Here is a 23795-nt window from a genome sequence, read left to right on the forward strand (position 1 = left end):
GATAAGTTATCTAATCAAGTATAATCAATTTTGAGAATCATATATCCTCGTATAATCACATCAATAAATCGTGCATTCAATAATAACTATAACGTAAATAGTACATGCCGGTTAGGGTCTACCTGATTTCGTCGGAATCTTTACATTTTCCCCCCGTTAAGAAATTTCGTCCTCGAAATTTTAAGCGTCATCCACTTCCTTTCCGGGAAATAGGTGGGGGTATTTCTTTCGGAATTCGTCTGTTCGTTCCCATGTATATTCTGGGACTCGTTGCGAATTCCATCTAACTTTAACCATCGAAATCTTATTGTGTCTTAGCTGCTTGGTTTTCCCGTCTACTATTTCTATGGGTTCCTCTACAAAATTAAGCTTATCGTTTAATTGGACACCCTCTAATGGTAACACCGATGTCTCATCCGCCAGACACCTTTTCAAGTTCGACATGTGAAACACATTGTGAACTGCACTCAGTTCATCTGGTAGTTCTAATCGGTATGCTACGGGACCGATTTTTGCAATAATATCGAATGGTCCAATATATCTCGGGGCTAACTTCCCCGCCTTTCCAAATCTGACTACACCCTTCCAAGGTGATACCTTCAAATACACTTTATCACCCTTCTCAAACGACAACGGTTTTCTACGGGTATCGGCATAACTCTTCTGCCGATCCCGCGCGGCCTTCAGATTGTTCCTAATTTCAAGGATTTTGCTGGTCATTTTCTGGACCAGGTTTAATCTAATAACCTGGGTGTCGCCCACTTCAGTCCAGCAGAGTGGTGATCGGCACTTCCGACCATACAATGCTTCGTAAGGCGCTGCCTTTATACTGCTATGGTAACTGTTATTATAGGAAAATTCAACGAGTGGGAGATGTTGATCCCAATTTCCCTTAAAATCTAGTACGCATGCACGAAGCAAATCCTCTAGGGTTTGGATGGTCCTCTCAGACTGACCATCGGTCTGAGGATGGTAAGCTGTGCTTAGATCAATACGCGTTCCCAGCGCTTCTTGCACAGCTTGCCAAAGATTGGAGGTGAAATGGCTATCCCGATAGGAGATGATTGAGATAGGTATTCCTTGACGAGACACAATTTCATTTATATAAATCTGCGCAAGTCTCTCAGTGTTATAATTATTTCTAATCGGAATAAAATATGCCGATTTGGTTAATCGATCCACGATTACCCAAATTGCATCATGTCCTCGGGACGTCTTAGGGAGATGTGTCACAAAATCCATCGTGATTTGCTCCCACTTTCATTCGGGAATTTCCGGTTGTTGTAACATCCCCCAGGGTTTCTGGTGCTCCGCCTTAACTCTCGCACAAGTCGTACACTTACCGACGTACGTGGCTATATCCTTTTTCATACCCGGCCACCAGTAGAACTCCTTCACATCCTTGTACATCTTATCCGATCCCGGATTTATGGAATATTTTGATCTATGCGCTTCGTCCATGATTAATTCACGAAGGTCATGGAGGGTCGGGATCCAAACCCGATTTTTGAAATAGAGAATTTCGTCCACGCGCTGTTCGAAATTCTTCTCATTGCCGTAAAGTCCCTCCTTTTCCAATTGTTCCTCTTTCAACGCCTCACGTTGAGCGACTCGAATCAGGTCCGAATGGTTCGACTGGACTATCATCCCCAGCGCTCGCACTCGTAATGGCTTAACCCGATCTTTCCTACTCAAGGCATCGGCTACGACGTTAGCCTTGCCAGGGTGATAACGGATGTCACAGTCATAATCGCTTAACAACTCGACCCATCTTCGTTGCCTCATATTCAGTTCTTTCTGATCGAATATGTGTTGCAAACTTTTATGATCGGTGAAGATGGTGCACTTCGTACCGTAGAGATAATGTCTCCATATTTTAAGTGCGAAGATAACCGCTCCTTGTTCTAAGTCATGAGTAGTGTAATTTTTCTCGTGTACTTTTAACTGTCGGGAAGCATAGGCTATAACCTTATTATTCTGCATCAACACGCATCCTAACCCTCTACGCGATGCGTCACAATACGCGACAAAACCATCGTCTTCATCGGGGAGACTTAAATCGGCGCTTGGCACAATTTTTGTTTTAACGTTTGAAACGCCGTTTCCTGCTCTTCTCCCCATTCATACTTTCGATCCTTTTGAGTCAGGAGGGTTAAAGGTTGGGCGATGCTGGAAAAGTTCTCTATAAATCGACGATAATATCCAGCTAAGCCTAAAATTTGGCGGATTTCCTTTGGAGATTTAGGCGCTTGCCAATTCTTAATTGCTTCAACCTTACTCGGATCAACGTGTATTCCTTGATGGTTTACAACGTGACCGAGGAATTGCACTTCTTGTAACCAGAAGTTACACTTGGAGAATTTTGCATACAACTTCTCCTGATTCAGAAGCTCTAAAATTATTCTTAAGTGTTGCCCGTGCTCTTCTTTACTTTTCGAGTAGATCAAAATATCGTCAATAAACACGATGATGAATTTGTCGAGGTAGGGTTTACAGACTCGATTCATGAGGTCCATGAACACTGCCGGCGCATTTGTTAGCCCGAAAGGCATAATTAAGAACTCGTAATGGCCGTAGCGAGTCCGGAATGCGGTTTTGGGATATCTTCTTCCTGATTTCTAACCTGGTGGTATCCCGATTTAAGATCGATTTTTGAGAAATAGCTCGCACCTTGCAGCTGGTCAAACAGATCATCAATTCGGGGAAGATGGTACCTATTTTTGATTGTTAACTTGTTCAACTCCCTGTAATCAATGCACATTCTAAGGCTCCCGTCCTTCTTTTTCACGAATAATACAGGTGCACCCCACGGGGAATGACTAGGACGTATAAATCCTTTATCCATCAATTCTTGCAACTGATTGGATAATTCTTGCATCTCAGACGGTGCAAGTCGGTAGGGTGCTTTAGCAACAGGGCCAGCTTGAGGTATTAAATCGATTCTGAATTCGACCTGTCGGGTTGGCGGTAATCGGAAAACTTGTGGAAATTCACGTACCGCCGGGATATCTTCCACCCGTTTCTCCTCAGAATCTGTGGCCGTCAACCTCGCTAGATACGCCACGCATCCCTGGCGTATATATTATAACACCTTGAGGTGGGATATAAATGGTATCATTGTGCCCGACTTCTCTCCTTGCATTAACACCTCTTCGTCATCCGACACCCGGATCTTGACGATTTTCTTTTCACAGTTTATTTCCACTTTGTTACGTGCTAACCAATCCATTCCCACTATCACTTCAAAACTACCTAATTCTACCGGTAATAAGTCAATCAGGAAGGATTGATCGTTCAGAATAAAAGGGCAATTCCGAACTATCTGATTAACTATCATGGTTTTACCGTTAGCGACTTCTACGGTATAAGGTTCTATGGTTTCACTAATCGGAAGGTTTGCTATCGATAGGAACTTAACGGAGACAAAACTTCTATCGGCGCCCGTATCAAATAATACAGAAGCGTAATGATCAGAGACGAGGAATGTACCTGTCACTACGCTGGGGTCCTGGCGTGCTTCGTTCGCCCCCATCACAAATGTTCGGCCTCTCGCCGGATTGGACGACGATGCCTGACCCACGGTTTGCCTCCCATTTCCTCCCTGGTTCAGTTTCGGACAGTATCTCTTGAAGTGATCTGTGCTGCCGCATTCAAAGCAAGCACGGCTGGTGGTCATCATTTGGTTTCCTTGTGGGTTTTGTTGTCGGGCTGGTTGGGTCCTAAGTGGCTGCGCACGGATAGGTTGCGGTTGTCGGTTCAGATTGTTTAGGTTTGTCCTACAACTCGGTGCGTAGTGCCCATTCCTGCCACACCGGTGGCACACTACCCCCTTGCACTCGCCACCATGCTGGTAACCGCATTTCCCACACTTAAGGAGCGTCCCTTTCTGCGATTATTGCCTTCCGCCTGAACTAGTCATGGCGTAGTTCTGGGCAGCGGACCGAGCACGTTTATTTTGCTGCTTCTCCTGGATCCTATAGTCATACGTACCCCGCTTTCCCCCAGCAGACTCTCCTGCCACCTTCAGTGACCCACTCCTCACGAAATCGTATGTGACGATACCAGCTTGCGTCACCGGACCCTCAAACGTCTTGTGTCCCCCAGAGTTGACTATACTCCTTACTACTGGAGTTAGTTCCCATATATAACGCTCAACCCTCTTTGACTCTGGGGTGACCAACCATGGCACCAATCGCGACAACTCATTAAATCGGTTCGTATAACCCAAGTGGTCTGCCCCTTGCATCTCCAGGTTCCACAACTCGTTTTCTAACTTCTGCAGTTCGTTTTTCGGGCAGAAATGTTCCAGTACAAGGGCCTTGAGCTCTGCCCAGGTCATGCGGTTTATCGCTGCCTGACCGCGAGTTTGCACTATTGTGTTCCACCATGTCAAGGCATGGTCCGTGAACGTGCAGGTAGAATACTTAACAACGTAATCCTCAGGGCAGTTGCTGATGTTCACAACATACTCTATTTTCTCAATCCACTTAACCAACCCATTTGGTCCTTCAGACCCGCTAAATTCTAGGGGCTTGCACAACATAAAATCTTTGATGAACATCCCTTTGTTGCAGGAGTCGGTTCAGTGCGGTTCGTTTCTACACTAGGTATAGGGCCATTACTTTCTGTAACGACCACCTTAGGCGGTGCGTCATTACTCGGAATCGGGTTACCGTTCGGTGGAAGGTTAACATTTTGTTCCCCATCATTATTGGTGGTCGTGTGATTGCTCGCAGGGTCTGGATTGGTCGTATTGTTAATACTGGCGGCGATGCGCGATACTATATCCGGTATCGCCGCCTCTAACTGTCGAGCAATCAGATGGTCCACATCCGCTTCTGACATTCTGGCTGACCGTTTTGGTGCCATTCTACACAACATTAAGAAAAATACATATAATTAATACAAATTCCAATCTCGATACACAACACACATTCCATTCATTAATAAACATCAATACATATTACATAAACATCAGTACACATTACATTCCTGCCATCATCACATAGATTAAGTTTTTATACATCGGTCCTACATCGGCATCATTTCGACATAACCCGCTATGGGTCAGTGCTTTATTGATACACCAAAAGTATCTACAATGACATCCCCAAAAGAGACCCCCTATGGGCTAGTGGCTGTACTATAACTACCCAAGATTCAATCTATGTTAGCATCACCACTAACTGCTTACACAGAGTATCAAAAAGCGGACCCTGACTACTACCACCCTAACACAACTAAGCATGGTGGTATACCAACCACACCAACACTGCCACCATCGCCACCAACACCGCCAGCAAACCCCGGATCCGTGTCTCCATCCGGTCAATCATCCACTGGGAGTATGCGCCCTCCCTCCTCAGCTGAGCAATCGCATACTGGCTGTCCAGTATGCAGTCCGCCAAGTACCTCCTCCTCTGGATACCCACCGTCAAGGCGATGGTGTGCTCAACCACCTGCTCGGTGAGCACTCGGAGCCATGCAGCCTCGGAGGAGGGACGCTCATCCCTCTCCGGCCTAGGGGTACCCCACACGGGTGGAGGCACAGGCTCGGGCTGGGGGCGGGAGTACTCGCCCCTGTGGAAGGTAGGTCTGGGTGGGGTAGAGGTAGGTGGGACATAGGGGACACTGATCCGCGCGATGAGGCGGGATCCGGGTCTGGGTGGGGTAAGGGTGGCCTGTGGTGCGGGTGGGGTGGTGGATCTGGCAACCCTAGTAGGGGAGGACAGGCTAGTACTCATACGGCTAATCTCACTAGGCTCAGTGCTGGATACTAGGCGTAAGCTCCTTGAGTTCCCGGAACTGGTCTCCTCCGGGTCCTCCTCCACTGACAGACTTCGTGATCTCGACATCCTTACCTGTACACAAGTTAGCAGACATATAGTTTCTTCCATAATGTAAATCATAATTAAATTAATATACACATACTTATACAACTTTGTCACATAAAAATATTATCATATACTTACACATATGTTGCCGATTTTACCTATTAATGTTCCCCGTGACTTCCCTTGAATTCCCTCGTGCGGACAAGTCTGTAAAATTTTATGACCTAACTCTAAACTGTTCACAATCTGTCCAAAAACTCATAACCGAACATAAACCGAATATACCTTTTGTTCTCCGCCACTACAAGCTACAAACTCGTCTTTCCGCCTTATCTACCACTAAATACAGAACCTACAACCAACATACCACAATACCAAGCAAGTTACACTCACCATCAAGCCTCTTACACTATAGTTTCGGTTATTGTTTCAAAACTAAAGTTTAAACCGTAAAAATTCGTTTTTGGTTCGTTTAACTCCTTTCTTGGACCAAGATCCCTTGTATAACCCGTATACATCACTTGATCATGCAAGAATCGGTTTTCATCTCGGGTTTTCACCCTTTTTTTTCACTTGAAACCTCATTTTCTTGCAAATAAACTCAAGAAACGAAGATGAAAACGTAAATAACTCGATTTTTACCTTGCTTTATCTTCAAAATCTTTGGATTTCTAGAGAGATGATGGAGATTGGTTATTTACTTGAGAAAATGAAAAATTATGGTGGAATTATCCATTTATGGCCGTGAGTTTGGAGGGGGTGGGGTGGGGCCCACCTCCTTCATTCTAGTCCACAAGTTTGGATTTCCATTTGTGGATAACGTTTTGGATAAACTCAGTTCGGTTCGTTTTTCGTTTAGACGTTTAATTCGGCTTTTAAAAATGCATTTCATTTAAACCGGTTTAATACATTTAAAAGTTTAAACCATAACCCTTGTTTACTTAAAACACCATAATAATATTATTTGCGCATCTTTTTCGGCTTGAATAATGGTATCTTGCTCGGTTTGGTATTCATATTTCGTTTAACGTACCGACGTATCGTTAAATCGAAATTCTTTTTTCTGTGCCGTACTTTACTTATCCCGAAGCATTAATGCTTCGTAAAAATCACTAAATATTATAGATATCATCTATAACTGAACCCTCGATTCGATCGGGTTTCAATAACTATCAATCGATTAATCGTATATTGAATACGATAAGTTATCTAATCAAGTATAATCAATTTTGAGAATCATATATCCTCGTATAATCACATCAATAAATCGTGCATTCAATAATAACTATAACGTAAATAGTACATGCCGGTTAGGGTCTACCTGATTTCGTCGGAATCGTTACAGATTCCAAAATCACCAACCGAGATCCAAAGTTTCTTAGGTTTGGCCAGCTACAATCGTAGATTTATTGAAAATTTCTCCCGAATTGCCGTTCCTCTAACTTCGTTAACTCGTAAGAATATCAAGTATGAATGGGGAACCAAACAGTAAGAAGCGTTCAATATACTTAAACAAAAACTCACCAATGCACCTATACTGGCCTTGCCAGAAGGTACTCAGGATTTCGTTGTCTTTAGTGACGCTTCCCATTCAGGTTTGGGTTGCGTACTAATGCAACGGAAGAAAGTAATCACTTACGCCTCTCGACAACTCAAGGTACACGAGAAAAATTACACAACTCACGATCTAGAGTTAGGCGCCATAATCTTTGCTTTAAAGTTATGGAGGCACTATCTCTATGGAGTCAAATTCATCGTGCATACCGACCACAAAAGTTTAAAACACATCTTTGAAAAAAAAGAACTTAATATGAGGCAACGAAGATGGATAGAAACATTGAATGATTACGAATGTGAAATCGTTTATCACGAAGGTAAAGCCAACGTTGCTGCCGATATCTTAAGTCGGAAAGAATGTGAGAAACCAAAAAGAGTGCGAGAATTATGACTATAACTCCAAGTAGATCTAGTCGAGCAAATCCGATTAGCTCCAACTCCAAGTCATTGAAGAAAACAAGATCTCTGACAAAAAACGTAACAGTACCATTGACACATTGGTTAAAGGTGATGACAGTATACTTAGACTTGAAAACAAGATTTGGGTACCGATCGTTGGATACTTACGTGAAAAGATAATGAACGAAGCCTACAAAACCAAGTACATGATGCACAAAGGTAGTGACAAAATTTATCAAAACCTTAAGCCAAAATACTAGTGGAATGGAATGAAAAAGGACATCGCTTTGCATGTTGCAAAATGTTAAACGTGTTTGAAAGTCAAGGCTGAACATCAAAAGCCCTCGGGATTTCTCCAACAAACCGAACTCCCCGTTTGGAAGTGGGAAATGATAACCATGGACTTCATCACGAAACTCTCGAAAGCCACTCGTCAGCATAATGCGATCTGAGTTATAGTTGATAGGTTAACAAAATCCGAACATTTTATACCTATCAACTATACCTATTCCATGGATAGATTAGAACGAATCTATGTAAACAACATCGTCGCATTGCATGGAGTGCCTTTGTCTATCATCTCTGATAGAGACAGTCAATTTACGTCTCAGTTCTGGAAAAGCTTCCAACAAGCGTTAGGAACCCAATTAAACCTTAGCACTACCTATCATCCTCAAACCGATGGGAAAAGCGAAAGGATAATTCACACACTTAAATATATGCCCCGCGCTTGTGTGATTGACTTAGGCGGAAGTTGGGATAATCATCTTCCCCTAATGGAATTTTTATACAACAACAGTTATCACACAAGTATTCAAGCCGCAACCGTTCGAAACGTTATACGGCTGAAAATGTAGAACACCAGTATGCTGGTCTGAAACCGGAGACAATCTACTATCTGGACCCGAGATAGTCTAAGAAACCACCGATAAGGTGTTGCAAATTCGAGAACGACTTAAGACGGCGCAAGACCGACAAAAGATTTACGTCGATATCTGTCGTAAGCCGTTGGAATCAATGTTGGCGATAGAGTCTTATTGAAAGTTTTGCCTTGTAAAGGCATTATTCGCTTCGGCAAGAAAGGAAAGTTAAGTCACTTTTTTGGACCGTTCGAAGTACTCGAACGAATCGGTACTATCGCATTCCATCTGCGACTACCCGAAGAAATGAAAGGGATACACGATATATTCCACGTCTCTAATCTGCTTAAATGTCTAGCCGACGAATCTTTATCAATGCCTTTAAAATATGTCGAAATAAATGAAAACCTCAAATTCGTAGAATGATCCTTGCAAATCAAAGTTTTTAAAACAAAGAAACATAAGCGGTGTAATCTAAAATTGGTCAAACTCGAAGAGGCCCCGAATATACTTGGGAGTTAAAATCCGCAATGAAGAAAAAGTACCCCCACTTATTCTAGAAAGCTAATCTTGTGGACGAGATTCATTCCAAGGTGGGGAGGATGCAACATCACGAAAATTTTGATTCAAATCCTCCAAGTGTTCAAAGTTCAAGGACCAAATTAGAAAAATCTGATTCCCTGACCCATCGCTATACGTGATGGATTAGAAGATAACCCATCACGTATCGCTATTGGTTGTCACAAAAACCAAGAAAACAAAAGGATCGCGACACGCGATACCTCGAAACCACAACGTCATCGTGTATCGCGATGACGTGGTCTGACAAGAGATGACACGTGCCCCGCCACGTGTCCCCACATGGCACTGCGTGTCCAGCCATGTGGCACACTTGGCAAGCCTACTAGTGACGCGACAAGCTTAGTCGCGATACACGATGGCCTTCTATTGGCCCATCGCGTATCACGATGCTTCATTGAAATTAGCCTATAAATAGGGCTTCAAGCCCCTCATTTAATGCTCATATTTCACACTCTCTCTAGATCTTTCTCTCACTACCTCGTAAAGCATGCCACCGACACGACAACCTCCACCTCGAAATCCGTGTCGAAGACCCGAAGTTTCCTCGTTTTGTGTGCCAATAAACGGCGTTGCCTCGAAGTACATGCCAACGAAGATTAACGAAGGTTATATGCCTCCGCCACGATGGGCCGGACCTAAGTTATTTCCGATAAAGGGTAATCATGTGTATACTGATAGTAGCTAAGTATTTATCTATATTTATCTATACCCATATCTAAAACATGTGTATACCCGAAGTTTCCATTACTGTAATACCTATATTTATCTATACCCATATCTAAAACATGAGTGAAAGACCTCTTAAATTTTAAGAGGTACAATCACTATTGCATAAAATACAATCACTAATGCATAAAATTTTGAAAATTTAAGGGCAATATAGTATTTTAACATCTTGTGCGGTTAATAATGTTTACTTTAGAAAATACTTACAAAAATGATCCTTCAACTTTAATACATCTTTGTTAATTTATAAAATTTTTATACATAAACTCTCTATCTTTACCCATTAAATTGAAATATTCATTTAAAATTTTTATTCTTCAATATCTTTTAATATATTGTGTTTTAAACAAAAACGAACTTACCATTGCAATATGTTTATTTTTGTTGACGTTTCAATGTAAATTTTGTTTTATTTTGAAGTGTTTATTATAATGTACTAGTCAATTAAGCATAAGAGTATAACATAAAAATGCAATTATGAACCTTAAATATAATTACAAATTTAACTCTTTAACTATACTTAAGTTTTGTAAATTTAATTAATAATTACTCTTCCATTTTCTTAAGTTTACCCATATAACATCTATTTTCTTTTCTTTGTTTTTTATTTATATATTTTAATCAACTTCATTATATTAATTAAAATGATCCAATTACAATAGAGAGATGGATAAGTGGGCAACAAGCTGCGCCGCCAGTCCCCTTTTGAATGACAAACCCGATCCTACTAAGACGGAGTTATCGTTCTTTGGCGTTGATAAGTTACTGTGCACGACCCGTTGAACTCTTTTAAGAATCGTAATAGCTTCGGGGGCAAGAGACCCAAATGTATCAAAAGCAAAAGGAATGAAGACGTGTTAATTCTCGACACATCTTTTAATATAATACGTTTTAATAAATTTCAAACATACAATCAGACATGTTTATTTTTGTCGACGTTCCAATGTAAGAATATTGGTGCGCATGTTATAAACTTATAATCAAAATGATTTCGTGTCATTAAAAAAAATATCAATTTTGGTTCAAGTCAAAATGTCATTAAATTGAGTTTTGATCATTTTTTTTTAAATTGCATTTATTGTTTCGGGTCAACGATTGAGGACTTTGTGTAACGATTCCGACGAAACCCGGTATACCCTAACCGGTAGACAATAGTTACGTCATATTTAATGTCGGGTACATGAGTTACCATAGTAATTATACGAGAATACATGGTTCACTGTATTGATTGTACGTGAATATATAATTCATCGTATTGAATATGCGATTAATCGATCGATAGTTATTGAAACCCGAACGAATCGAGGGTTTAATTATAGACGAGATATATGATATTTAGTGATGTTTACGAAGTATTAAAGCTTCGGGATAAGTGAATTAAAGCACAGAAAAAGAATTTCGATTTAATGGTACGTTGGTACATTAAACGAAACCTTTAATACCAAACCGAGCAAGAGATGATCAATCAAGCCGAAAAAGATGCGCGATAATTAATGATATCGGTTTTATATAAATTTCATTTTTAAGCCGAAAAACGACCGTTTTAGACTCGTTTTAAGCCGAATTAAACATTTAACCGAAAAACGAACTGAACCAGATTATCCAAAACATTATCCGGATTACAGGAATCCAATTGTGTGGCTAGGAATGGAGAAGTGGGTCCCACCCCACCCCTCCAAGAAGCCGATCGGACCACCACCCCCACAAACTCACTTCATTTTCTTTTTTTACAACAAACATATCAACAAACCTTCATCCCTCTTCACATATAATCCAAAACCGAGATTTTGGAGCAAGAAAACAAGGTAAAGAATCGAGTTAATCACGTTTCCATCTCCGTTTTTTGAGTTTATTTGCAAGAAAATGAGGTTTCAAAGATGAAAACCGATTCTTGCATGATCAAGTGATGTATACGGGTTATACAAGGGATCTTGGTCCAAGAAAGGAGTTAAACGGACCAAAAACGAATTTTTATGGTTTAAATCTTTGTTTTTGAATCATAACCGAAACTATAGTGTAAGAGGCTTGATCGTGAGTGTAACTTGCTTGGTATTGTGGTATGTTGGTTGTAGGTTCTGTGTTTAATGGTAGATAAGGCGGAAAGACGAGTTTGTAGCTTGTAGTGGCGGAAAACGAAAGGTATATTCGGTTATGTTCGGTTTTGGACAGATTGTTGATCGTTTGGAGTTAGGTCATGAAATTTTACAGAGGTGTTAAACACATGAAAATAAGAGTTCTGTGAATTTTTGGTAATTTTTGGATAAAGGATGAATATTTGGTGAATTTAATGCTCGGTTTTGGCCAAAAATGATGAAAAATAGTTAAATATCATGAAAAATTCTGGAAAATTGCAGATAAGCTTTTTATATCATGTATAAGTCACACACAAAATTTGAGGTCCGTTGGAGAAGTCTAAGTAGGCTTTTCGATTAAACGAGTTCTAGGGTTTTCTAGCTCGGTTTTAGTGAAAATGGCATGTAAAAGGGGATTTTGGTTCTGGAAAAATTACAGGGGACTATGTGGATTGCAGGGGACATCCAGGAAAAATTTGTGATTTTTCTAAGATCGTTTGGTATTTACGACATATTTAGTGTTTAAATGGTGTTTAAAAATAGATAAATAAATTTTAAATATAGAAATTAATTCTGGAAATATTTTTATAAAATTCCCCACTGTCAAAAAGTGATTTGTGCAAAATTTCAAGATCCGAGATTAAACGGATAATTATTTGTGCTAATTATCAAACTTTTAAAGTTAAAACGCGTAAACCGGTGAAGTTCGCTTAAGCGAGCTGACTGGTGTATAAAAACCATAAAAATAAACTATTTTCATATAAATGAGTTAAACAAGTGAAAATAAATCATCCGAAAATAATTCGGATGATTTGAGTAATTTTTGTCTGATTTAACAGTTTCCGGTACGCTAAAGACGGAAACGGGTCCCGCGGCCAATCGGGGCGTCTAAACCGAGCTCAAATTTCACAACTTTACTTAAACTATCAGTCAACAACTATTTTCGGGTCGTGTGTGACCAAACTCATTTTTGAAACATAAAAACGGGTAACCGTGCTAGGCACGCAAAACGGGGAAAACAAGCTATTAGAAAATTTGACTGTTGAACTCTAAACGACATCACAATCTGAGTCCTGAGAAGTGTTTCTGGGTTAACCTTGCCCCCAGAACGGGTACAGTGCTGGGTTAACAGTGTCCCCAGATGTACTGGTTAACTTAGTTAAAGTTATATTAATAATGAGTGTATAGTAACGATCGTAGGGATCATATTACAGATTGGACGTGTTAACTGATAATGATAGTTGTTTCCTGCTTGCATGTGCTAAGGTGAGTTTCACGAGCCCCTTTTTCTGAATTGTTTTCAAATATTTTCCCGGGGCGGAAGCATGTTACTATTGAAATGTTTAAGTACATACTGAACGCATGGATTTGCGTGGATTTATATATATTTGATTGTACGGGAATCGTATGGAATGGGTACAGTACTGGGTTAACAGTGGCCCCAGATGTCCCTAGCAGTGTTTCTGGGTTAACTTTGCCCCCGGAATGAGTACAGTACTGGGTTAACCGTGTCCCCAGATGTCCCTAGCAGTGTTTCTGGGTTAACATTGCCCCCGGAATGAGTACAGTACTGGGTTAACCGTGTCCCCAGATGTCCCTAGAAGTGTTTCTGGGTTAACGTTGCCCCCGGAATGGATACAGTACTGGGTTAACAGTGTCCCCAGATAATATTATATTCTGATATTGATTTATCAAGGTTTACTCAAATTGTGAAACTCACCAACTATTCGTAGTTGACCCGTTTTCTCACATGCTTTTCAGGTACAATTAAGATGAATTGATTGCTTACGTGCTAAGTGCTTGATGTGTGTAAGATTTGCGTGCAGAATGTTAGGATACATTATAACAAATAGAATTGTGTATCGTATTGTATGATGTGTGTATCACCTAGACGGTAATGAAATACGAGATAATGTAATTTTGAAGTATATTAATGCATTCAGTTTCTTTATAAACAATGTGGTTGATATCAGAGGTGTCTGTTGCATCCCGTTTACGTTTCCGCTGCGGTTACGGTGTGTTACACTTTGACATGTCAAAACGCCTTCAAGTTATAACTGGATGTAAGGCAAATGAGTTTGGGTCATTATAAAAAAAAGTTTAAAATCTTGTTTATGTCAAAACATGCAATAAGTAAAGTGAGTTTGAGTCATTTAAGAAAAAAAAATTGTCAATTTTGGTTCTGGTTAAAATATGTTATAATCATAATGATTTTAAGTCATCTTAAAAAATGGTTTTGGTTTGCGTAAAAACAATTATATGCAAAATGAATTTAGGTCATTTAAAAAAATATTAATTTTGGCTCTGGGTGTACATTAAATATTTGATCGTTTATGAAGGTTTCACAAGACTCCCAAATAACAGTGACAATCATAGTAGATTTGGTTCAGGTCAAAATGCCCAGCAAAATAAGTTTCGATCATTTTTTTTAATATTTTTATTTTTTCGGGTTAATGATCAAGGACTTTGATATGTTAAAATGCGTTCGAGTTATAACGAGATGTAAGCCAAATGAGTTCAGGTCATTATAAAAAAAATTAAAGGTTTGTTTAGATTAAAATGGGTAATAAGTAAAATGAGTGGGACATAAAAAAAACTGTCAACTTTGATTCTGGTTAAAACATGTTATAAGCATAACGAGTTCAAGTTATCTTTAAAAAAAAGTTAAATTTTGGCTTGCATCATACTAATTATATGCAAAACGAATTTGGGTCATTTAAAGAAAATATCAATTTTTCCAATATTAAATCTTTGGTGGTGTATGAAAGTTTCAAAAGCCTTCCCAAATAATCGTGACTACCATAATAGATTTGGTTAAGGTCAAAATGCCCAGAAAAATGAGTTTCAATCATTTTTTAAAGGAATATATTGGATTTTAATAATCCCTATTAAATGGTATTGGCTGATAATAATCCATATTCATTTTATTGCTTCTGGCAGTCCCAAATTCAAAAAAGTTGGTTTCCAATGGCCCCCCGTTAAAGTTGACTTAATGGCGTTATAGTTTTTTCTGAATTTTAAACCAATGTTTTAGGGCTTTTGATCGTTAAAAAAATACGAGTCAATTGGTGTAAAACTTAGTTCAAAACAGTGCTTCAAAATGACAAAACAATACTTCAATTCAGGTGTTTGAACTTACAATTAACCAAATTCAAGTCGTTTGGATCATTGTTTGGAGCTAAGTTTTATATCATTTGACTCACATCTTCCTTCCGATTAATAGGCTAAAAAGTTAGTTTGAAATTCGGGAAAAAGTATAACGTCGTTAGGTCCTTTTTAACGGGGGACCATTGGAGGCCAACTTTTTTGAATTTGGGACCGCCAGTGGCGATAAAATGAATAGGGATTATTATTGGCCAATATCATTCAATAGGGACTATTAAAATCCACTTTTCCTTTTTTAAACTACCAAGCCACGAGTATAAAACTTGGTTTTTATGATACGTATAGTAATTGTAATGTACAAAAAACAACATTCATTTTTTGAAAAAAAAGCGTATCGTACCATATATTTAAAAGGTTGTAACTACTAAAATTCTGTTTAAACATATTGTCGTTACCACATCTTTGCATGGGTATACTACTAGTTCCTATTAAATTAAGAGTATCTTATGTTAATCATGACATAAGTATATTATATATATTATTACAATTTAAAACTTTGTATTGCATCATAAGAAGTAAATTTTTGAAACTTTGTATTGCATCTTAAGACGTAAATTGTGAAGTGAAAGTTGTACCATGGTTTCTTGATTGTGATTGGAACTCAAAGTCCAACTATCTTTTCCATTTTATTGATATAATACATATTAATTTAAAAACCTACTAATATAAATTAGAATTTTACGTTTATGCATGCTATGCTGACACTTATAAATTAGAATTGATTTTAATCTATCGAATTGCAAGACTTTAATATCTTTTTTATTATTATTTTCAATATATAATTTTTATTTATTTTTAACATGTATGCTTTTCATCTTTAACAAGTTTTTTCATGATACATTTCTAATTTTTAACCTCAACAATTTTTCACTTTCAACTTTGTTCTCCGATACTTTTCATCTTTAAATATTTTACCGTTTTAACTTTTTGGTTTAAATTTTGCAAGTGAACACACTAAAACACGCGTGAGTGGTTCAATGTTTTTACAAATATTTTTTCTCTGTTTAACGGACCCATCGCAACATGCTGGACCCAAGTTGACTTAGTTATTCTTTTATAAGTTTTACATTAGGATCTAATTTTTATGTGTTAAGACACTGCAATATGCGTGGTTAAACGCTTACATTTGTTCGGTTTAACAGTCCCTTCACAAAGCATGGATTTAACGTCCCTTCAGCACACAGGTTCGATAATACATTTCAAAGTTACCTTTTTCTTGGTTTTACGCCCCCGCCACAACGCGGGGTGTAAAATGGAGTTTTTTTACCAAGTAAGTGTAGTTAGTAAAAATATTTACCAAATAAGGGTACTTTGAAAAATAATTCCCAAAATGGATGTTTTCCAATTTAATGTTCAAAAAGAATTAAAAAAAACTCAAACAAACTCTTCATCTTCTTTAATTATACCCTAACAAACGATATTAAGAAGTATCTAATAATCAAACATTCAGATTAATTAAAACCAAATATGAATATAATCAAATATTTTTGTGAAGCCCACAACTTGCATTGACGTGGCAGTGAGTAGCCGGAAGCCCGGAAGAACACAAACTTGTCGCCGCCATGAACCGCCATTGACAGCCGCCTGACGGCGTGAATCGAAATCCACGTTTGCAGTGGTGCGGCGGTGAACAGCCGGAAGACACACAAACTTGTCGCAGCCGTAAACCGCCAATGACAGCCGCCCGACTACCGGAATCGATGTTTGCAGTGGCACGACAATGAACAGCCGGAAGAAACTTGTCGCCGCCTTGAACCGCCATTGACAGCCGCCTAAACCGCCATAATCGGAATCAAGATTTGCAGTGATGCCGCCGTGAACTGCCGGAATCGTAATCGAGTTTTTTAGTTCAGTTTTGAATTAGGGTGACAAGTGAATTATGGTTATTGGAGGAGGAGATGAAGCAATGGGAGTTTCTTGAGTTAGTGTTTTTTTTTTTAATTCTTTTTGAACATTAAATTGGAAAACACACATTTTGAGAATTATTTTTTAAAGTACCCTTATTTGATAAATATTTTTTCTAACTACACTTACTTGGTAAAAAACTCGTGTAAAATGCTAGTTAAATAAAAAATAAAAGACATAACAAACGTAACCATCAATTCACTGGTGGATCCAACTTTTAGGCTCAAAGGTCCACCAATACTCCGGCTGCTGAAAATCAATCAAATTTATTGGGTAATAAAACTGATTGGATTTTTCTTAGAATAAATGAGTTTTTTTTTTAATTTTGATTTTGAATGACCAACAAACATAATTGCCTAGGTACTTCGTACGTGGTGATCCAATAACAAAAGACCATTGCCAGCTGACCCAATGCAGCCGCACGGATCCCTTAAATGCCTCCAAGTTATCTCCAATTCTGAAGCAAATCCACCTGTCCGAAAGCCCACTGGTGATAAAAATCACAGTCTTATTTCATTAAGCCACCCATGTCTTTTCACAGTGTTTTAGTGAGGTTTAAACTTGGGACTCCATTAAAAAACTCAAGCTTCTTACCACTACATCAAGTTGGAAATGACAGAATAAATGAGTTAGACCACTTTATTGTAATCACTTGAGAAATTATTTTTTTAATAAAAAAACGTGAACCTTAATAAAGGAAAACATAGATTGTTTGGATGAAAATATGAATTTTTAAACTACATGTTAGAATCTTAATTATTAAGATATTTCTTTTAAAGAATACATATATTGTTCTATTTCTAAAACATGAGTTTTCTGTAAAGAAAGATGTATGCTGTGTGCAATAAATTAAAGCTAAAGATTGGAAAAAAAACACAAATGCACACGAGAATATTCGTGGGTATATAATTAAATTCAATAAATATCGTATATATATATATATGGAAATAAATAAATAAATAAAAATAAGTAATAAATAAAGATAAGGACCGGTGAATCACATAAAATTTCAACAAACAAAAATACTTGTGGATACAGATTTCTATGGATAACATAGCTCACCACAGGTACCATGCAATGCAACAATACCCTACCACCCAACCCCATGTCAATAACACCGTATTTCTTTGACTGAAAACTATAACTTACACACAAAAAAAAAATGGCTGTATCACTCTCCACCACCATAGTCCGGCAGCCTCATGACGGCTCCCGAGTAGCTCCCGTTGACTGGAGACCGATCAACGGGGACTTAATGGGAAAGAAGCTAAATTTCAGCCAAAAAACACAAAAGAAAAACAATGTTAAATCAAACATATGCATGACACTCACCACCAACATTGCAGGTGAGACAAAGGTGAGTGTTCTTGTTCCTCATTTTTCTTTTAATCAAAAAGTCAAAGTCAAAGTCAACATGGTTGCATATTGACTTGATGAACATAATAACTGTCTACAGTTAAGGGACCTTGATATGGAGAAACGGGACCCAAGAACCGTTGTGGCAGTTATTTTGGGAGGTGGAGCGGGTACCCGCCTTTTCCCACTTACGAAACGCCGTGCAAAGCCTGCGGTACGCGTTTATTTTATTATTCTTGTATAGAGTGTAAGGTTTATTATAAAAATGTAGTTAATTGATGATTGGTGGTTATAGGTGCCAATTGGTGGGGCCTATAGGCTTATTGATGTGCCCATGGGTAACTGTATCAATAGTGGGATCAACAAAGTGTACATATTGACTCAGTTTAACTCGGCTTCACTCAATAGACATTTGGCGCGCGCTTATAATTTTGGCAATGGTGTTACATTTGGAGACGGTTTCGTTGAGGTAATGTTGAGTTTAGTTAGAAGAGGCAAACTTGGGCGGTTGGGTGGGTTGTTTAACGGTTTTAATCTGGTCAAATGTGATCCTTTTCAAACCGGTTTTAACCTGAACGGGTTCCACCTTAAACTGGTTTTGACTTTTGCTGACCTAAATTGGAACCGGTTTGTGGGAAAAACTGAAAATGTACGCTCCTACGGATGATGCAGAGCGGAAGCAAGGGTAAACAGAATAATCTCATGGGAAAGTTGATGTAATATTGAATGCCAGTATTATTAAATGAAGCACTCTTTTATAAGGTAGATTTGAATTTGGTAGCCAAACTGTTTGAAGAATAAATATGGATGTATAATTATGAAATTAACTTCCTAAATAAACGAGTAAATTACTCTAAGATTGATGATTATTTACATATAAAGAATAAATATAAGTCTGTCATCTCTCGGATCAGCTTCAGCTTCGTATCACAAAGTTCTAATGATTATTGATAATTAATATGATATCAGGCATTATCCGCAACTCAAACTCCAGGTGAGGAAGGTAAGAGGTGGTTTCAAGGGACCGCAGATGCGGTTCGCCAGTTTCATTGGCTGTTTGAGGTACCCAAAAATTTGACTTTGGTCAAACTAACATATTATTAACAAACAAAATATAACTAACTTTAGAGTCTACAGGATGCAAGAAGCAAGGATATTGAAGATGTTCTCATTTTATCTGGAGATCACTTGTATAGAATGGATTATATGGACTTTCTTCAGGTGAACATATTAAAACCGTAAACAAGTTTTATACCATATTAAATCTTCATTTTTGTTGTAGAGTCACAGACAAAGTGGTGCGGATATTACAATTTCTTGTCTGCCCATGGATGACAGGTTATTTCTGTTTATTTTTCTTCACAAAATGCATACTGATGATACAAAAGACCAAAATACCCTCATGTACATTGGTCAAAATGTTAACACCATTTGGTCAAAAAGATGTAATGTAATGTGTTACAACTTTTTAACTAAACGACATCTTTTTTAGTTAACTTAGTTAAATGACACAACCTTCAGTTTGGAGTAAGCTTAAAGAACGAAAAATGTAATGTACTCATATTTATTTTGTTATATTATTTATGTGTGACAGTCGGGCCTCGGATTTTGGATTGATGAAGATTGATGGGAAAGGAAGAGTTCTTTCATTTAGTGAAAAGCCTAAAGGGAATGAGTTGAAAGCAATGGTAGGTTTGTAGATATTTAAAACGTTATGACACAAACAATTATATTATTTATACGGCTAATTTTATACTTTAGGTGGTCGATACAACAGTTTTGGGATTGTCCAAAGAAGAGGTTGTAAAGAAGCCGTATATTGCCTCCATGGGAGAATATATTTTCAAGAAAGAGATCCTTCTAAATCTTTTGAGGTACATGACACATCATCAATGAGCAGGATGGGCTGACACGTTAACAATTTTGGTCCATTTCTAATAACTTTTTAATGATGATTAATGCGTTGGTTATGATTACAGAAATAATATTGATACAGATATAATCTAAATCTTTGAATAAAATAACTTAAGAAGTTGTATGTGTAAAAATAGACTTTCGTTGAGTTTTAGTTTTAACCTGTTTGGTTTACCACTTTAAGCAAGATGTTTTTATTTGACCCGTTTGACTCGTTTGGTTTACAGTTGGCGTTTTCCCACTGCAAACGACTTCGGGTCAGAGATTATCCCTGCTTCAGCCCAAGAATATCACATAAAGGTTTGTTATGTCCCCATATATGAATACATATGTGTGTATATGCATTATAACTGTTTACATGATGAAAATAATATAGATATTGAGAATATATAAATGCATGAATATTGCAATCAAAACCATAAAAGTTTTCACTTTCAGGCGTTTTTATTTAACGACTACTGGGAGGATATTGGTACGATCCGATCTTTCTTTGAAGCAAATCTTGCGCTCACTGAACATGTGAGTTGTATTCCAACTTCCATTGTGCTTCAGTCACATTATTATTTTTTTTTCTAATTTTTTTATTGTTTTTCTTAATTTGGTAAGTTGTAAGGAAAAGAAGGGTGTAATAGTCATATTATAGTTTGTATATATATTTTTTTTAAAGTGGATGAATATGAAATTTTTTGCGTTTTGACGTTTTGGTTGAGTAAATACTATCTAAGGGTATTATGAATATGTCCTAATTAGTCTAATAATATAGTCTTTTGTAGTAGTATTTGCTGATGTAAGGATTTATATATTATTTAGCTACATCACATCAAAATTACCACTTTACCCGAATCCATTTTGACCCATATCAAAGTTATTGTTCCGACCCACATCAATATTACTAGTTTTTACTGAACCCATTTTGACCCATATCAGAATTTACCAGTTTTGATCCAAACCCATTTTGACCCGTATCAAAATTACTGTTTTGACCCACATCAAAATTAACAGTCTTACCTAACAACCCCATTTAGACCAATAAAAGAAATACCAGTTTTGATCCATATGAAAAATAAATGAATTTCGGGTTAACACAAGTAGTTCTGTTCTGACCCACATCAAAATTATCCGGTTTGACCTGAAACCATTTTGACCCGTTATCCGCCCATCAGAATTCTAACTATTTTCACATCTGAATTTGAATTACAGCCATCGCGGTTTAGCTTCTATGATGCAGCTAAACCAATGTATACCTCCAGAAGAAACCTGCCACCATCAAATGTTGACAACTGCAAGGTCAGTAAAAGATAATATTCAACTGTTCTTTATTCTTTATAACAATAGAAAATAAATTGTGTGCCTCACCCTCTTCCTTCATTTTATCATGCAGATTGTTGACTCGATCTTATCACACGGTAGTTTCCTAACAAATAGCTTCATTGAACACAGTGTTGTTGGCATTTGATCAAGAATCGGTTCCAATGTTCACTTAAAGGTTTGTTTGTTACTGCATTTAAACTTTTTATGATGATTATTTCAAACACATGGTCACCTTTTAAACGCAAGTTCAAACACACACTTAGTCATTAGACCAACATGCCTTCGATCTACAGGCCGGGTTCTTGTTTCAGAAAAGATGTTTAAACGTTAAAAGTGAAATGCAATTTATTTATATACATTTGTATTTGTTGTTTTAGGTTATTTATGTGCAAAAGTATAAAATAAAATAAGACTTTGGGTTAGACGAGCTGTTTTTGTGACAAACCCGCGATTACTTGTGTCATGTGCATGGCTGATATTTGGGTTTGACCTGCCAACCCACTAACATGAACTGTTTAGCATTCACTAAAGTATTAAGCTGATGCAGGACACTGTGATGCTTGGTGCTGATTACTATGAGACCGATGCAGAAATGAGATCGTTGTTGGCACAAGGCCGTGTTCCTCTTGGAATAGGAGAAAATACAAAGATTACGTGCAAATATATAAAACTTGGTCAACTTAGACCATTGTTCACTTTGATATTGATATATTATTCATTCTATTTGCAGAACTTGCATCATTGACAAAAATGCTAGGATTGGGAAGAATGTAATCATTGCAAACTCAGAGGTAAGCCCATAAATTAAGTTACTATGAACGTAAAAAGGAGCAGGTCAAGAAAAAAAAGATGATTAACGGGTCAGACGGATTCGGGCCAAATGGGTAATTTCGCATGGTTTGAAATGGGTAGGGTCAAGTCAGCAACCTATAAATTGGTTGTGGCTCAATGGTAGAGCACTCACTTTACTACTGAGAGGTCGGGGGTTCAAACCTCACTATCACCAATTTATATGGGAGATATGAGGGATGACACTGGTTTGCCAGGGTTCGAGTCCTGTCTCACCCGGTTTTACCGGCTCCTCGCTGTCGTGTCATTTGGCGGGCGTGGGGGTCGGGTTTTACCCGGGGAATCCCTAAATTGGTGGACCGCTAGGGGCTCCGTCCGTCCGGACTTGTGGCCGGCTCGGGCTACCTTTAGCCAATGGGGGCCGCGTTCGGAGTGCCCGGCGTTACTTAGTTGGTCGTTCCAAAAAATAAATATTATTATTCCAATGCAACGATTTAAAGAGTGACGCTGTGGTAAGCAGAAGTCTCAAGTTCGAATACTGTTTCTAATAACTTCCATCTTAACCAGTTGAACTGCCCAGGTCCCACGGATTATTAGTATATCAGTGGAGCCCATGAGTTTTCCCTAACCTTGGTTATAAATTCATCTTTAATCAATAACCAAACTGAGCATACACAACACTTATAAATTGCTACATATATTATTCTTTTATTATAGGTTTGTATAGGGTTTCTGGTTTCTTATTTGTTAAGGGCTAGCTTCCCCTCCATTGTTAACACATATTATTATTTCAGTCTCTTTTACATAAAATAAATGGAATAATAACTAACACCAATGAACAAATAAAATTACAGGGTATACAAGAGGCTGATAGATCTTCAGAAGGGTTTTACATTCGGTCGGGTGTTACGATCATATTGAAGAATTCGACAATTAACGACGGATTAGTGATATAATGCATTTTGTTTCTCATTCTCATTCTCCGGTTTGAGGTTTTATAAAATGAAGAATGTGAAAATAAACATTTATGTTCAGAGAAAGGATAAACAATACCTTGCAATTTTTTTATATTTTGGTTTGATGACGTAAGCATGAATTAGGTCTTGATGTTTTTATCAATTTTCAAAAAATATATATTTTTTGAACGACCAACAAAATTTTATTGAAAGCACTAGCAAGATACTAGCGAACACCAAGAACACCCGAACAATAAATAAAATACAACTACATACCCACCAAGTTCCACCCGATTACACTCGTAAATGTGATTATACATTAAACGCACACCACCTTTCTCACGCTAAATCCGGCCATTTAGACCGATT

At 38.0% G+C, this 23795-nt stretch overlaps 1 protein-coding gene across 1 annotated transcript; it reads left to right on the top strand.

The window, feature by feature from the left end:
• Positions 1 to 18238: 18238 nt before the first annotated feature.
• Positions 18239 to 23513, top strand: LOC143629798 (glucose-1-phosphate adenylyltransferase large subunit 1, chloroplastic-like). Its single transcript, XM_077098973.1, has 15 exons — positions 18239 to 18457; positions 18557 to 18670; positions 18752 to 18925; positions 19426 to 19518; positions 19594 to 19677; positions 19739 to 19794; positions 20051 to 20144; positions 20218 to 20330; positions 20598 to 20670; positions 20809 to 20889; positions 21571 to 21657; positions 21752 to 21856; positions 22229 to 22335; positions 22412 to 22472; positions 23325 to 23513. The coding sequence occupies exons 1-12, from the start codon at positions 18263 to 18265 to the stop codon at positions 21824 to 21826; spliced, it is 1239 nt and encodes a 412-aa protein (XP_076955088.1). The 5' UTR covers positions 18239 to 18262; the 3' UTR covers positions 21827 to 21856; positions 22229 to 22335; positions 22412 to 22472; positions 23325 to 23513.
• The last annotated feature ends 282 nt before the right edge of the window (positions 23514 to 23795 follow it).

The sequence above is a fragment of the Bidens hawaiensis genome, unplaced genomic scaffold, assembly GCF_021521415.1.
Source record: "Bidens hawaiensis isolate Kalapana, Puna unplaced genomic scaffold, B.hawaiensis_p1.1 tig00005460_1, whole genome shotgun sequence".
Taxonomy (NCBI): domain Eukaryota; kingdom Viridiplantae; phylum Streptophyta; class Magnoliopsida; order Asterales; family Asteraceae; genus Bidens; species Bidens hawaiensis.

Bases quoted from the DNA above. Each gene is read 5' to 3' on its own strand.
- LOC143629798 (XM_077098973.1), top strand. From the start codon at position 18,263: ATGGCTGTATCACTCTCCACCACCATAGTCCGGCAGCCTCATGACGGC. The intron at 18,671-18,751 runs GTACGCGTTTAT...TGGTGGTTATAG, and splicing joins AACGCCGTGCAAAGCCTGCG to GTGCCAATTGGTGGGGCCTA. The intron at 20,331-20,597 runs GTACATGACACA...TTTGGTTTACAG, and splicing joins ATCCTTCTAAATCTTTTGAG to TTGGCGTTTTCCCACTGCAA.